The sequence below is a fragment of the Pundamilia nyererei genome, unplaced genomic scaffold (genome assembly GCF_000239375.1).
Source record: "Pundamilia nyererei isolate P.nyererei 1_Seehausen unplaced genomic scaffold, PunNye1.0 scaffold00038, whole genome shotgun sequence".
NCBI lineage: Eukaryota > Metazoa > Chordata > Actinopteri > Cichliformes > Cichlidae > Pundamilia > Pundamilia nyererei.
This window is the reverse complement of record NW_005187439.1, coordinates 2,382,127-2,395,640: the sequence shown is the minus strand read 5'-3', so window position 1 is coordinate 2,395,640 and position 13,514 is coordinate 2,382,127. Positions and strand designations below refer to the sequence as shown.

Sequence of the window (13,514 nt, the reverse complement as noted above, 5' to 3'; positions counted from 1 at the left end):
CTATGAGTAAATACACAGCGCTAGCTTTGTGCAGCTCAAAGCACTTAAAAATACATCTGAACTGCACTCAGCAGGAATCCCAGCAGGAATCATGACTGGTTACTCAAAAACCCCACAAACCTTGTTTGGAGAGTAGGAACTATTTTCTTTCTGCTTAACCACACCCGACTCCATAACTAAGCATCACAAGTAAGAAAAGGGCTCTTTCTTGTTAATACACGATAATTTTCTTTTATTTGTTTTCTGTGGATGAATCAATAGAACAGACTTCTCGTGTGATTGAGGGTTAGTTCCCTCTTTCTTCCATAGGAATGTTTGGGTCCAATGTGAAATCCGATCATCTTTTGCATCTCACTTAAGATGTTTAATCACAACTTGGTCCTGCAGGAAGTTTCTTCCTGTTAAAAGGGTGTTTTTCCTTTCCACTGTCTCCAAGTGCTTGCTCATAGGGTGCCGTCTAACTGTTGAGGTTTTCTCTGTATTACTGTAGGATGTAGAGCTGACTGTTGTTGTGAAACGTAATAAAAATGAAACTGAACTCCTCACATTTCTGTTTCCATAGGGGAAAATAAACCTAAACCTGTACTTAAAAAAGGAATCACAGATGCATGTTTTAATTTCCTGTGTTTAAGTATGTGATAAGGAAAACAACACAGTCAGGATGGTAAAATCTGGAAGCAAAACGGCTTGGCTAAAGTTCATTTTAATGCAATTTCTCCACAAAACATTTGTTAGCAGAGCAGCTTGGCAGGGACGAGGTACAGGTAGAGATGCATAGGCTGTCCCTGCGGAGATGCCAGTCTGCTGTGGCCTTAAATCAAACCGTTGTCAGGTACCGAGCTCTGAGCCGCTCAGCCTGACACAGGGCTTGTGTCCAATCCGCAGTGTTTGCCGGTGGTTGGCCGAGCTCCAGCTTTTTGGCATTACAGCAGCAACTTGAGCAAAGGGCAATGCATGAAACAAGCTGGCGCCAGAGAGAAGGATGACTTGTGGGAAAGTCATGCCCACACACTCCCTCTGTGTGTCTTTAAACCAAAGTGACCCCTGGTTGAAATTTCTAGACAGAGAACTGAAACAAAGCACAAAAACACAGGAGGCGCACGCAGTTATCTGCAGCCCCCTGCAAGGGGGCCATGTGCTGACAAATTTTTAGACGTCAGAGGAGTTATCTCCAAGAGACAGACAACTTATTCCTCAGGCGCACACCTTAATCCTGTGTCGTCATTTCTGCAATTCTCACAGGGGAAACAAAAGGTTTTGTGCTGGTGGGGGCTGTGTAAGTGTGTGTGCTATTATTTTTTAATCGTGCTAAGACATGCTAACGCATGAAAGGCAACCGGTAAAATCTCCTCCCTGAGGCAAACGAAAGCAAACATAGGCGCGCTGAGGTGGGAGGGCTAACCTTTCATCCTGCCCTTACAGGTGAAGTGAGGTTCGTTTTTGGCAGAGCTGTCATCACCCACGAGGCCCTTGGGGCTCTGCTGTACTTCAAGAAGATGGGAGAGGCTTTTTGTGTGGTTGTTTTTGAGTTTATTTCTCGTTTGTTCTTAATTTGTTTTGTTTTTCCTGCTGGATGGTGTTCATGGGGAACAAAGTGGAAGAATTTCCAAAGCCAATTTCCACCCTGTGCCTGCCTTATCTGCAGCTTTTCTTTAGTGCTTTTGATGTGTCAAACCATCACAGCACAGACCACTGAACTGCAGTCTACCTGGACGTATGATTAAAAAATTACCGTTTCACAGATTGCCTATAGTTTTGGCTCGGTTATATTTGGTCTTTTTACTGAATTTCAACAGAAAATAAAGGCAGACGGCTTATTGGTATTGACTGACAGCTAAGCGCGCTGCACAGCAGATACTGGACTCTTAGAAAGTTTTTTCAAAAGAAGCAGCCACTCCTGTCAGAGGGGGGGAGGGAGGCTATCTGCAGCTCAGATCTTTCATTCCTGAGGCTATTACATTCGGAGGCCCTGCTGGCTGGCGATCTGATAGGGATTTCAATTAAAAATGTATTTTATTTTGCTTTTAGCTACACAGAGAAGGCTGCATAAGCAGAAATCGTCTTGTTCTCCCTGCTGTATAGTCGAGTCAGTGTGCGGCGTAGTTTGGTTTTTCCAGCTCTGTATGGGACAAAATAAAAATTATGCATGAATAATAGGTGCAAGCCTCTGGGCTGCAAAAATAAAACAAATGCTTAAATTCCAAAAGCTGCAGCTCCTCTAATGACCACTGGAGGCAGACCCCACAGTTTGGGGTGTTAACATGAAATAAAAATTAAATGCAGCCAGTTTCCTCCTGCATGACATTTTTCACACAGCTCACCTGTTTAAATGTTATAAATGTGTAAAGTAAGCACGGTCAGGAGCAGGAAGGGTTTCTGGCTGAGCTTCTGCTAATCTGAGTCACTAAACTGGATCTATGGACCATGTTTGTGCTGTTGGTGCTTTTTGGAGCAACATGTATCTGGTAACTGTCATGGCTTGCTGTGCATTAAATTTTACACGCTGTCCTGGAAGTCTGTGCTCCAGTCTTGACGCATGAAATTCTCATATATTATGTCTATGCTGTACATTATGTGCGTCTGTGTGGTTTGTTCATACAATTTACGACAACAAAGCATTTGTTAAACTTGCTACCAAAGCATGCTAATGTTTGCACAATTATTTAGACGCTTGTGTTTGATAATGCTAACTTCTGTCCGATAAACACACAACCTGGTGATGCCCCTGAATGTGACTTCACGAATCGACAGGTGGAATCACACTAAAAGATCGCACCCATGGTCTGCTCTCAGTGTTGGTCTCTAGTCTCAAGTTCTTTCAGCATTTGATGCAGAACAGCCAGAAGATGTTGTAGTATCTTTCCCCCAGCCTTTTACACTCGCAATAATCCCTGACCCCCCAATTGATTCTTCTGTTTATCAACAATCCATGATACTAACACAACGCTATCAGCGAGAGAGCCCTGAACACAGATCACCTCTGGATCCTCCGTGCTCAAGCTGAGTGTCTGCAGACCTCAACCGACCAACTACAGCTTGATTTTTACTAATGAAGAAGATGAACAGGCCTGTAGGATTGCACATTTCTACCTGTACTCATTCCTACACTAGAATCTGTTTATTTTTGACTGTAACATCTAAACATGTTAGTAAAAGAAAGGTCTTCAGTATATATTCTTTACTGGCATCGATATTTATCCAGATATGTTGGAGGATAAAAGTTCAGAGTTGTATTGTTAATTACACGGGCGATGTTGCAAAGCCATGCAAACGTAATGCAATAAATATTGTAACAGTAGCCTAACACTGCTTATCATTAATGAGAAAAACACACATTTTATGGCTGTAGTTTGTTCACTCAATGCAATTTGACCACTGCACTCTTTTGTCTAAATATGGTGAGCACACAAACCAATGAATGATGAAGTCACAGTTGTTATGTCCATCTTTTAAATATAGTTTCTCGTGTGTGCATAATAACGCTCTCTCTGTGTAAAATATATTAATATTGTGATGATGAAGATAAAATGGAGAATGCATTCAGTATGCTCGCAATCAAAAAACCGTCCTGCACATCTCACCGTTTCTGCCACTGAAAGATTTCTTTCAAAGCTTGAAATGTTCTGAAACCACACTGACAGGATCTACTTTCTTTCAAAGAAAACTGTAGTGCACACAACAAAAACACTGAAAGTTACATCAGTGTATGTGAGTCGCTTTGATGTGGACTGAAAGGAGCAATCACCATGTTCCCTTCTGTCTCTCTGAAGAAGTTCAAATACTAAAAAATAGCGTATTGAGGTAATGTTCTTTCTTAGAAATGTATGTGAATTACTCCCAGAACAAAAACAGCAGGTAGCCGTCTGCACATCAGAAATATTGGAGACTGTGTGGGAGCATGAAAGCTGACCACGCACATGCTTGCAGAAACTGTGCAAAGATAAGTCTTTCTTGGAAAATGAAAACTCAAATGCATCTCCATTAACAGCCTCTGTCCACTAATGCTTTTTCAGAGAGGGAGGTCAGTAGTCATCAGGAAAACATGCCTACAAAAAATGTTCGCCTTTGTAAGCATAAAGTCTATTTTTCATCATCTTTTCAAAACAGTAAATGCCACAAACACTCTTGTGTGTAGAGCAGGGCGATACGAACAAAAATATTTATCACGATATACATTTGAAAATTTGCAATAACGATATAACTGACGATATAACACTTTACGACTCCACAACTTTATTAGTGCAAAAAAACCCAAAACCCATCAATGTATTTTCACTTAAACAAGCAGCTGTTTTTTTTTATATCCATTAAGTTATATAAAAATTTAACAGTGCAAATGCAAATTCCTCGCTGACAGTTTAACCAAAAGGCATTTCCAGTGGAAACTGGCCGACATATCCTCAGCATAACCATGTATAATATCCACAAAACTTAAAAGAGGTTATACACACACAATATGGTAATATTACTTTGAAGCACAGTACGTATCACTCCGCGAGGCTCCTGCCTACGATAGCTGTAATGCTCCAACAATCCATCAAGCTTCGTAGCTTAGCAAAGTCGTACTAAAACATTTGACAGATTTTCGAGCGCCGTGCACATAAAATCGTTTCCAGGTCAGTAAACACAACCAGAATTCATACATAAGGCACACGGGATTATAAGGGGCACTGACGACTTTCAGAAAAATCAAAGGATTGATTTTAAGTGCGCCGTATTTTCCAAAAAACATGGTAATAACGGCCCGCTAGCATGCTCTACCAAAAATAGTGCTTTGTTGTGTATCTGAGGGACGAAAGCTAAACCAGTTCCACACCACTGAAGTTGCAGCATTTTTACAAACCAGTTCTGGTTCATCTGTTTCATTCAACGATCCACTTTCACTCTTCTCATTCTCCGTCGCCGCCATGCTTTTTCCGCCATGTGCTTATGAAAACAAAGGCACTGCGCATGCGCGTTTTACCCATATCGCCATATTTCATTTTCCTATCGTTGCCGAACGTTATACCGGTATTATCGTGAACGATATGATATGACCCAGCCCTAGTCGGGTGTATGGCATTACTGTGCTATATTCTTTAATCACATTACAGTTACTAATCAAATAATCATTTTCATTTATTGCACAAAATAACAAGAATGCGATGGTTACAAACTGCATCCAGGCCAGAAACAGCCGTTCACTGCTGCTAACGTTGTGACATGGACTGTTTTCAAGCATCTGTGCAGACGGCAGAGTAACATAAAGCTACACAAGGAACACGGAGCGACGTTATTTAAAAATGAGCGCATGCTGAACCCGGCCCAGCAGCCAGAGCCCGATCTTCAGCAGCTAAGAGTGATGAGCACTCAGGCTTGTACCGCTGTAGCCTCCAATTATACCCCATCCTGCTTCTATAGAAGAATCAATCATTGTTTTGTAGACCCTTTAACAACATCTTGTAGTAGCAATATTGGCAAATAGAGCTTGTAGTAAACAGGGGGAATAAGGGAGGTATTAAGGAACTTCTTCTCGGCTCATTGGTTTGAAGAAAAGGCATCACGGTGCAACGATCCTTTTAATCAACAATCCTTTTAATCTTTGCTTGAAACACCATAAAAAGGGTTTTATCCATAAGTGACTTGTTATTTTCAGTTACATTAATATAATATTGCTTTAACTTGTTCATTTTATTTGGGATTGAGTACTGTATTTCTAATGATGTTTATTATTTGTTGAAAGTACTGTTAAAGCTGCTTCTCTAAGCTGTCAGTATAGACTTCTGACTCGTGCAATAATATGTTTTTTCAAATTGTTGTATTATTGCTTTCTTTTGCATCGCTACATCCTAAAGGTGACTGTGGAGGCCACCTAAGTGCAGTGAACCCATTCTCAAGTTGAAGAAACCCACTTGAGATCATTTGAGCTTAATGACATTATCCTGCTGGAAGCAGCCATCAAAAGATGTGGTCATAAAGGGATGGACATGGTCAGAAACAATACTCAGGTGGGCTGTGGTGTTTAAATGTTTAAATGATGGTCAGGTGGCATTAAGGGGTCCAAATTTTCTCAGTAAAATATCCCTCACACATTACAGAGCCAACACCAGCTTAAACTGGTGATCCATCACAGGATGAATCCATGCTTTCATGTTGTTTGCAACAAATTCTGATGCTACCATCTGAATGTCAAGACTCATCAGATCAGGTGTTGTTTTTCCAGTCTTCTGTTGTCTAATTCTGGTCAGCCTGTGTGAACTATAGCCTCAGTTTCCTGTTCTGAGCTAACACCAGTGGCACCCAGTCTGGTACTCTGGATACCTTAATCTCATCTGACCTCTGAAGCCTAAATAAAACACAGGTGGGACATACAATAACTAAGGAGAGAAGACAAAGGCAGGAAGTAAAAACAGAGTAAAAGGTGAAGCAACTATGGCAACAAGACAGGACTTGGAAACTTGAAAGATGAAGACAAGATAGCAGATGGCAACATAAGAAATATCCGAAAGAGTAACCAAAGATTTCAAATAAACACCAGATAAGAACCCAGGCCATGTCACACTTTAAATCGCTTTCTTCAGGGTGGTAAATATGTAACATAATGGATGACTTTTTAATAACAGTAATAACTTTTATAACAACTCCAAACACTTGTCACAAATTTTATACTAAAGAACAGGATATCTGGCCTCATCCTACACCTGCTTATAGTCAGATAATAAGTTAACCAGAACTAATTTGCACTGCTGAAGAAAGCAACATAATTATATATCGTTATCATAAAATGATAATCATCTGCTGCAGACATTAATTAATTTTGCACTGGTAGAAAACTGGTGGAGTGCCAGTCAAAACACACACACACACAAATTCCTGTTCTTTCCTTATCAGCTGCTTCGGCTAATGTTGTATGAGAAAGCAGATACGATTGCGTAATTGCGAAGTCAACCAAAACAGACTCAAATGCAGCACCACCACTCAATCACCGTCTGCAAGCGGCCCCCTGAGCTCAGTGTCTGCAACATTCATTTGCCTGGGGGCAGATTTAATAGAGCGGTCACGCTGTGTTGGATAAACACCAAACAAGGACACACTAAAAAACGTTTAAAATCCTCATTTAAGGTTTTAGGTCAGACACAAGAAAAATGTCCTCAAGTGCACGAGTAATTCTTTTATCATTAATATTTATAATAAAAACAAAAAGGGATTTTGTTTGGAAGACCGTAGCATACACGGACCTTTGTGAGACATTTTAACTTCTTTTAACTATTTCTCCATAAACAGCGAGCGCAGTAATGCAGGTGCCACACTGACCCATCAACTGTTCTCAGAGAGGGCATGTCAATCCCTTGTTTCTCATTATTTTCTAAAGCTGTGCCAAAATCAGAGGTCAGCTTGACATCAATAGAGGCGTGCTCTCAGGCTGACATTGGCCGATCACCGGGGCTTTACTCCGCAGAGAGAGAGCCTCAAAAATAGTGAGAAATGCAGATCAGCTGGGATGATGTAGCAAAATGAGAGACAGGCTCACTCTAAAATATGAGCTGACAGATCAGATTAAATGTGGCTGTCTGCTGTTTGAGTGGTCGTGGAGTGAGAGGCTGCAAATCTCACATTTCTTAGCAGTATATGCAATAAACATGTAATATAAATAATATTATTAAAGCTTAAACAGGCATCAGAAAATCTACAATAACATTTCAACAGGTGAGTTTCTTGAATGTTTCAGATACATCTGCAGCTCCTCTGCTGAACTGACTGCTTGTAGTGCTCAAAGATGCTTTTATACAATGAACCCATTCAGACAAGCGCTTTTTCTACACTTGACTGATTTCTATCTAACGTTCACACACTGATGGAAGCAACCGAGAAACCTGCTCTACCTCCTGAGCTACAGATCCAACGGCCGAAAAAATGACCTGCAGCCACCAACGTTTTCCTCGATGCAGGGAGGCCGTTGTCCTACTTTCACTCTAATACGCCTGAGCCTTAAACTGACTACATGTACCTAACTGTAGGATGGCGGTATCCAGTTGACTCGTCCTGTATGACGTTAACAAAAGTTAGTATAGTTTTTATGTGCCAAATGTAATAAGGAGACCCACTGAGATTTTGGACCACACCTTTCTTTAGAAATATGTTTTTCCTCCAGATAAATGATCGTCTGTCACTCAGGAGGTAGAGATTTCTTGCTACTAACTTCAGTCCTTTGTCAAGATACTGATTGCTAAATTGTGAGGTCTGCGGCGTGGCTGAGGGGGAGGCGGACGTACCTGAGCAGCATCCGCAATCTCGCCTCGCTGGCTTAAAAAGAATGAACTAGGTCGTGTTGTTGTTGGTGATGTGTGTGGGCTGTAGTTGAAAAGCTGGATGCAGCGGATGCTCATATTATTAACGTAACTGCCGCAAATTTCTTTGTAAAAGTGATTCCGATGTTAAACGTTAGTTCCCCGTGACTTTTCTGCCAGGTAACCTGTCAGAACTCTAATCCATGCAGCTAAATCAAATGATTTAGGTTCATGAATGTGGCTTAGAAAAGGTGCTTTGTGTGGTCTGTTGAAGTATATATGCATCACTGCAAACAATACCCCACACTCAGGTGCCCACAGATTGGACGACACTAATCTTTGAATGCTGCTATAATTTTAATCCAAACAACAAACCTGTAGAGTTTCATGAATGCACCTTGCACAGTTGCTATCGCTAATGACATCATATTGACAAAATCTCTCCAAACTCACTGCTCAGTCAAAGTCAGGCCTCACATTTCCACAGTCCTCAAACTGGAGTCTTTTCTCTCTGCGGTAAACTTTCTCAACAAGGACTAAAGATGACAGATAGAACAAACAAACCTCTACATTTCACACTGAACTAAATTTAGAAACAAATGTGCCCCATGTAACGTCACTACATTAGTCTGCAACGTGGAAACAGCAACCTTTATTAGATATCTGGATTTGTAGCCTGAAGAACAGATTTATGATACAGCTTTTTTTTAATGGCACTTTCAAGTCAGTTCATTTCTCAGTAAATAAAGGAGAGTTGAAGGAAATGTCTGCTTACCTGCATGGACACGGCTCGAACTTGAATTGTTTTCGGTTGGGAAAACAGCTGGGGATCAGCAACACGCAAGGTGAACTCACCGCTCCTGCAGGAAGACGAAGAAAGGGGAACTCTTAAATGAAGACAAATCTTGGAGTAGGGAGACTAAACTTCACCATCCCTTATTTCTGAAATTGCTTTAAAAACTGCTTTAAAAATGTGACAGGCTTGGCAGCTGAGGAAAGTGGGGAAATGAGTGCCGTGAGGGTAGCATGCTGTGTTGTCATTAGACCTGATCACCTGTGAGTTATCTGTGGGAGTGGAGGTGAGCTATCACAAACACACAAAAGCCCACCTGCTCACACACTCATCATCATCATCAATGCGCCCCCCTACACTGCTGCCTTACCATATTCCAAGCCAAGGCTTATTACCCACAACTCCCCAGGGCTGCAGCTGGGAGACATCCAGAGAGTCTGAAGATCAAATAACCGAGCGGGTTGTTTGTTTTAGTGACAGAAAGGAAAAAGCCAAGTGCTTAGGTGCTTTTTGGACTGCAGTAGCATCTTTGAAAGTTGCTGACAAAAGTCTGCTGAACGTTGTTTTCTTAATAGTTTTAACGGTCATGGTCCTCTGGTCCATGTGTTTCTAGTTTCTCCTGCCTCACTGGCACCACGTTTCATGCCAGTCTTCACATGCTCACCCATCTCGTTTTAGTTTCACTTCCTGCTTTTGGTCTGGACGTCTCTTCCTGCAGAGATGCTGAGATGTTCTCAAGCTAGTTGAGAGAAATAATCCCTGACTTACTGCCAGTAAAAACACACCAAACTGCAGCTCTACAGTGAAACAGCCACAGAAACAGCCCAGATACACGTAAAGTATGGAGTTATATTAAAGTAACAGAATATATTTCTGAAAAATAGTCGCTGAAGTTGTAAATCTCATTTTCTGTGCAGAGTGTTGCTGTTGCTGGTACATGTCTTCACTTCATTATAGATGAGAGAAAGATTTTTTTTTAAATGCAGCCTTGAGACAAGTGGAAAGGCTTCTGATCAGTAGTAAAGTCTACCACTCAAAGAAATAAAATTCATTTTATGTCAGCGTCTTGATCCATGGCATGTTTTTCAAAGGCACTCGTGAATGAAAATAACTCATTTTGAAAGCTCAAAAGAGTTTGTCTGTAACAGCAATCAACATTTAATCTTTTTATTCATCATTCGTCCATTTTTTCCCACCATCATCTGAACGCAGCGCATGTTTTTGGGTTTTTTTCTGATGGACACATCTCCTCTTACGGGAATTAAAACCTGTTACCATGTGCTTGCTGTTCTGGGTCTACAGCCGTCATCCTCTGCTTGACATAATTTGAAAAATATGGCAGATTTAATCTCATTTGGAGTTTTACATTTTTCTGTCTCCATTAATCTAATGGCTTAAACCTGTACAGAGGATCACATTTTGCTAATTCACTGGCATGCTGCCATTTTAGGCCTAACCAGCTGAGTCAGGATTGACCAATATGACTGCTCTGTCCATTCAGACTGAGTGAGTGGACATCTGTCCCAAACACAGCGACAGAGGGGAGGCTGCAGAGAACAATGGGCAACATTTCTCATCCATTAACATAAGACTGCCTTTTGATTTTCAGCTGCTTGGTTTTCCTTTCAGGATGTCAGGGGTCAGCGCTCTTTAATGTCTGCTTTCTGCTGTCTACACGTATCTGCAGCTTCTGTGATTCCCGGCACGGAGTGCACTCAGACTGGGGTCAAACAGAAAGAAATGCAGATTATGCAAATATGACCACATTAACCCAAACATGTAAATGTAATGCATCTCACATCCATGTTCAGGTTAATAGAAATGAACTTTGGAGTCCAGAAGCAGCATAAATCAAACAGGAAACTTTGACAAGGAGTGAAAAATTAAATGTCAGGATAGTCATTAATGAGAAGGAAGGAGATGATGAGCTTAAAGGGATAGCTTATCCCAAACTGTGGATAAAACTAACAGTTATAGTGATCAGGTCAGAAAGGTCTGAGGAGTCTAAGGAGACATGCACAGACCTCCTTCTCCCCAGACACCACCTCCAGTAAGTCCTGGATTTACCCAAGGTGCATTCTGGTCATCAAAGGAAGCTCATGTCTGCTGCGTATCCACAATCTGATTCTTTTGGTCACACCCACAGTTCACAGCCACAGGTGAAATGTAGATCGGCTAGTAGACAGACAACCTCACCTTTACATCCAGCTCTCTTCACCACAACAGACCAGTACAGAATCTGCATTTCCCACTGCACTCAACCCTTGAATAAGACCCTGAGGTTCTCAAAGTTCTCCACCTAGGCCAGCAAGTGGAGGAGTGTCCACCCAGCTGAGACCCACCTGAATCTGGAGGTCATCACTCAATGACGCCAACACATCCAGGTTCTACTAACCGATGTTAAGTTGTTAAGTCACGTTAGGCTCGCTAAGATATCTTATTACCTTTAATTTTGAGTTAATTGTTTTTGCACATAAAAAAATGCTTGAAAAAACCAGAAAGAACTACAAAGACAAAGAAATATCTTGGTACCATTTCATCTAAGATCTGTCCTTTAATCGAGGTCGGCTAAATCATCCCCGTGTGTGTGTTATCTCTGGTTTTGCACTATGAATTAGTCCTTAGTCCTGTCACTGTCTAATGCCTCTTCCACCAAAATAAATCCTTATTACTTGGTGGGACTTTTGGGACAGCGGAGGCACAAAGTAAAGATATAATCAGAATGATCATGAAAACCACCCAGAACAGTAGAAGCAGTCCGTTAGATTACGTTAGGTAACATTTTTGCTGTACATGGATGGAGTTACAAAATTGCACACCTTGGCAAAGCAGTGCCTGCCACCCAAAAATTCATAAATTATCATTAAACAAGTATAAGTATAGTAGCTCTGTGACTGAATACGTCCAAGTATTGTGTCAAACTCATGTCTGAGAAAAATACTTCCAGGCAAAATACAGAAAAAGTTTTGTCCGTCTTACTGACCTGTCTTTGTCTCTCTGGTATTGGAATCGGACCCGACCGTGCCTCAGCTCTGCCCACGTGAACGTGTCGTCCTTCTTTATTTCTCGGCCTCCCGTCTCTTCGCCTTCTTCCCCTCTGAACAGGACCAGCCGTCCGTTACTCGGCTTCTGAACAAGCTGAAAGATCAGCTGCTCAGACGGACTGTCTGGGTCTTCCACCTGCAGCAGGGTGGGGAGCAGCGGGGCAAAACCATCAAAGGGAACCAGCAGGGACCCGTTGACATGGAGGGCAGGTGTGTGGGCGTTCACTGAGAGGACCAAGAAAAGAAAAACTCAAATCAATAACCTCATTAAAGCCAAGCTGGTGGAACACAAGTAAATTCTCTTACAGTGCATTTTAGATCCTTCTTGTGCAATACACAACAAATAGCAAACTTTCTTATACCTGTGGGGAAATTCATCGTCATGGATCCTCCAAAACAAGATTAAAGCAAAACTGGATTATCAACGAGTATTTTTTAATAACAGAATGGGAACTTGGAAGGTAGGAAAATAATCAGAAATAGAAATACTGAGTCGTTTAATCCATGCACAGCATCAAAAGTACATTTGTGAATGATTTACTGAAAAAAGCCATCAAAGTAACTGGACTAATAACCAGTGTACAATAATAATTTGGTTTAAAAAAGCATCCAATTATCTTCATTAATACATTTTAATGCCTTCTTTAAATATCTGTTGGCATGGAGTTGTAGTCGGTCGGCGTAGAGGTTGAGAGGAGGTTATAAACTGAAAATGAAAAAAGTGCGTGTGGGAGAAATGGCAGACATATCACGAGTGAGACATCTCGGCCTTGGCGTGGCATTTTAGAAGTTGGCTCTAATTGGTGCTGACTTTGTTGGGGAACTTTTTAAAGATCAGCTCTTTTTGAGATGCCACCCTAATCTCATTATACCTCCCGTAATGATGCCAGCAGGCATGCTTAAATCTCAAACTCTGGGCCATGTAATTATACTTCCAAATGAGAAGAAGTCTATAATTTAAAGCAATAGTTCCTGAACTTTTTTTTTTAGGGGGGGCTGCCAATTTTTTGTTTTTAAAGAGCAATTTTTTCTCCATTTTACTTCATTAACGTGTGGATTAGCTGAAGGCTAAAAATGTTCATTATTTTACAAGAAAACGCATTTATCAGAAAGTGCGTGATAATATATTTCTTAATTATAAATATGCTTTGTCACTTTTCATTAAGAACTACAGTCTGCGCCTCAAGGCCTCGGGCATTTCAGCCTGCGGGTTGTTTTAAGATAAAAGAGGAAAAAAATTAAAGTACAAACTCTTTTAACATCCTAACTCTGCAGACAAAGCCTCCCCAGTCTTATTCAGGAGGACCAATTAAAAGTCACCAACAGGAACCTTCTAATTTCAGACAGATGTTAGCAGTCTTAGCTTCCAGTTCTTCCAGTATCTTTATATTTGACCTGCAAAGACTTACA

The 13,514-nt window shown here is 41.1% G+C and overlaps 1 protein-coding gene across 1 annotated transcript in view; it reads right to left on the bottom strand.

Annotated features, from left to right (window-relative positions):
* fras1 (Fraser extracellular matrix complex subunit 1) overlaps positions 1-13,514 on the bottom strand; it is a 164,668-nt gene that overhangs the window by 91,657 nt on the left and 59,497 nt on the right. Inside the window, exons 16-17 of the mRNA XM_013910201.1 lie at positions 12,044-12,329; positions 9,043-9,127 (exon numbers count right to left, since the gene is read on the bottom strand). Coding sequence (XP_013765655.1) covers positions 9,043-9,127; positions 12,044-12,329 — 371 coding nt within the window. The remainder of the gene's footprint in view (positions 1-9,042; positions 9,128-12,043; positions 12,330-13,514) is intronic.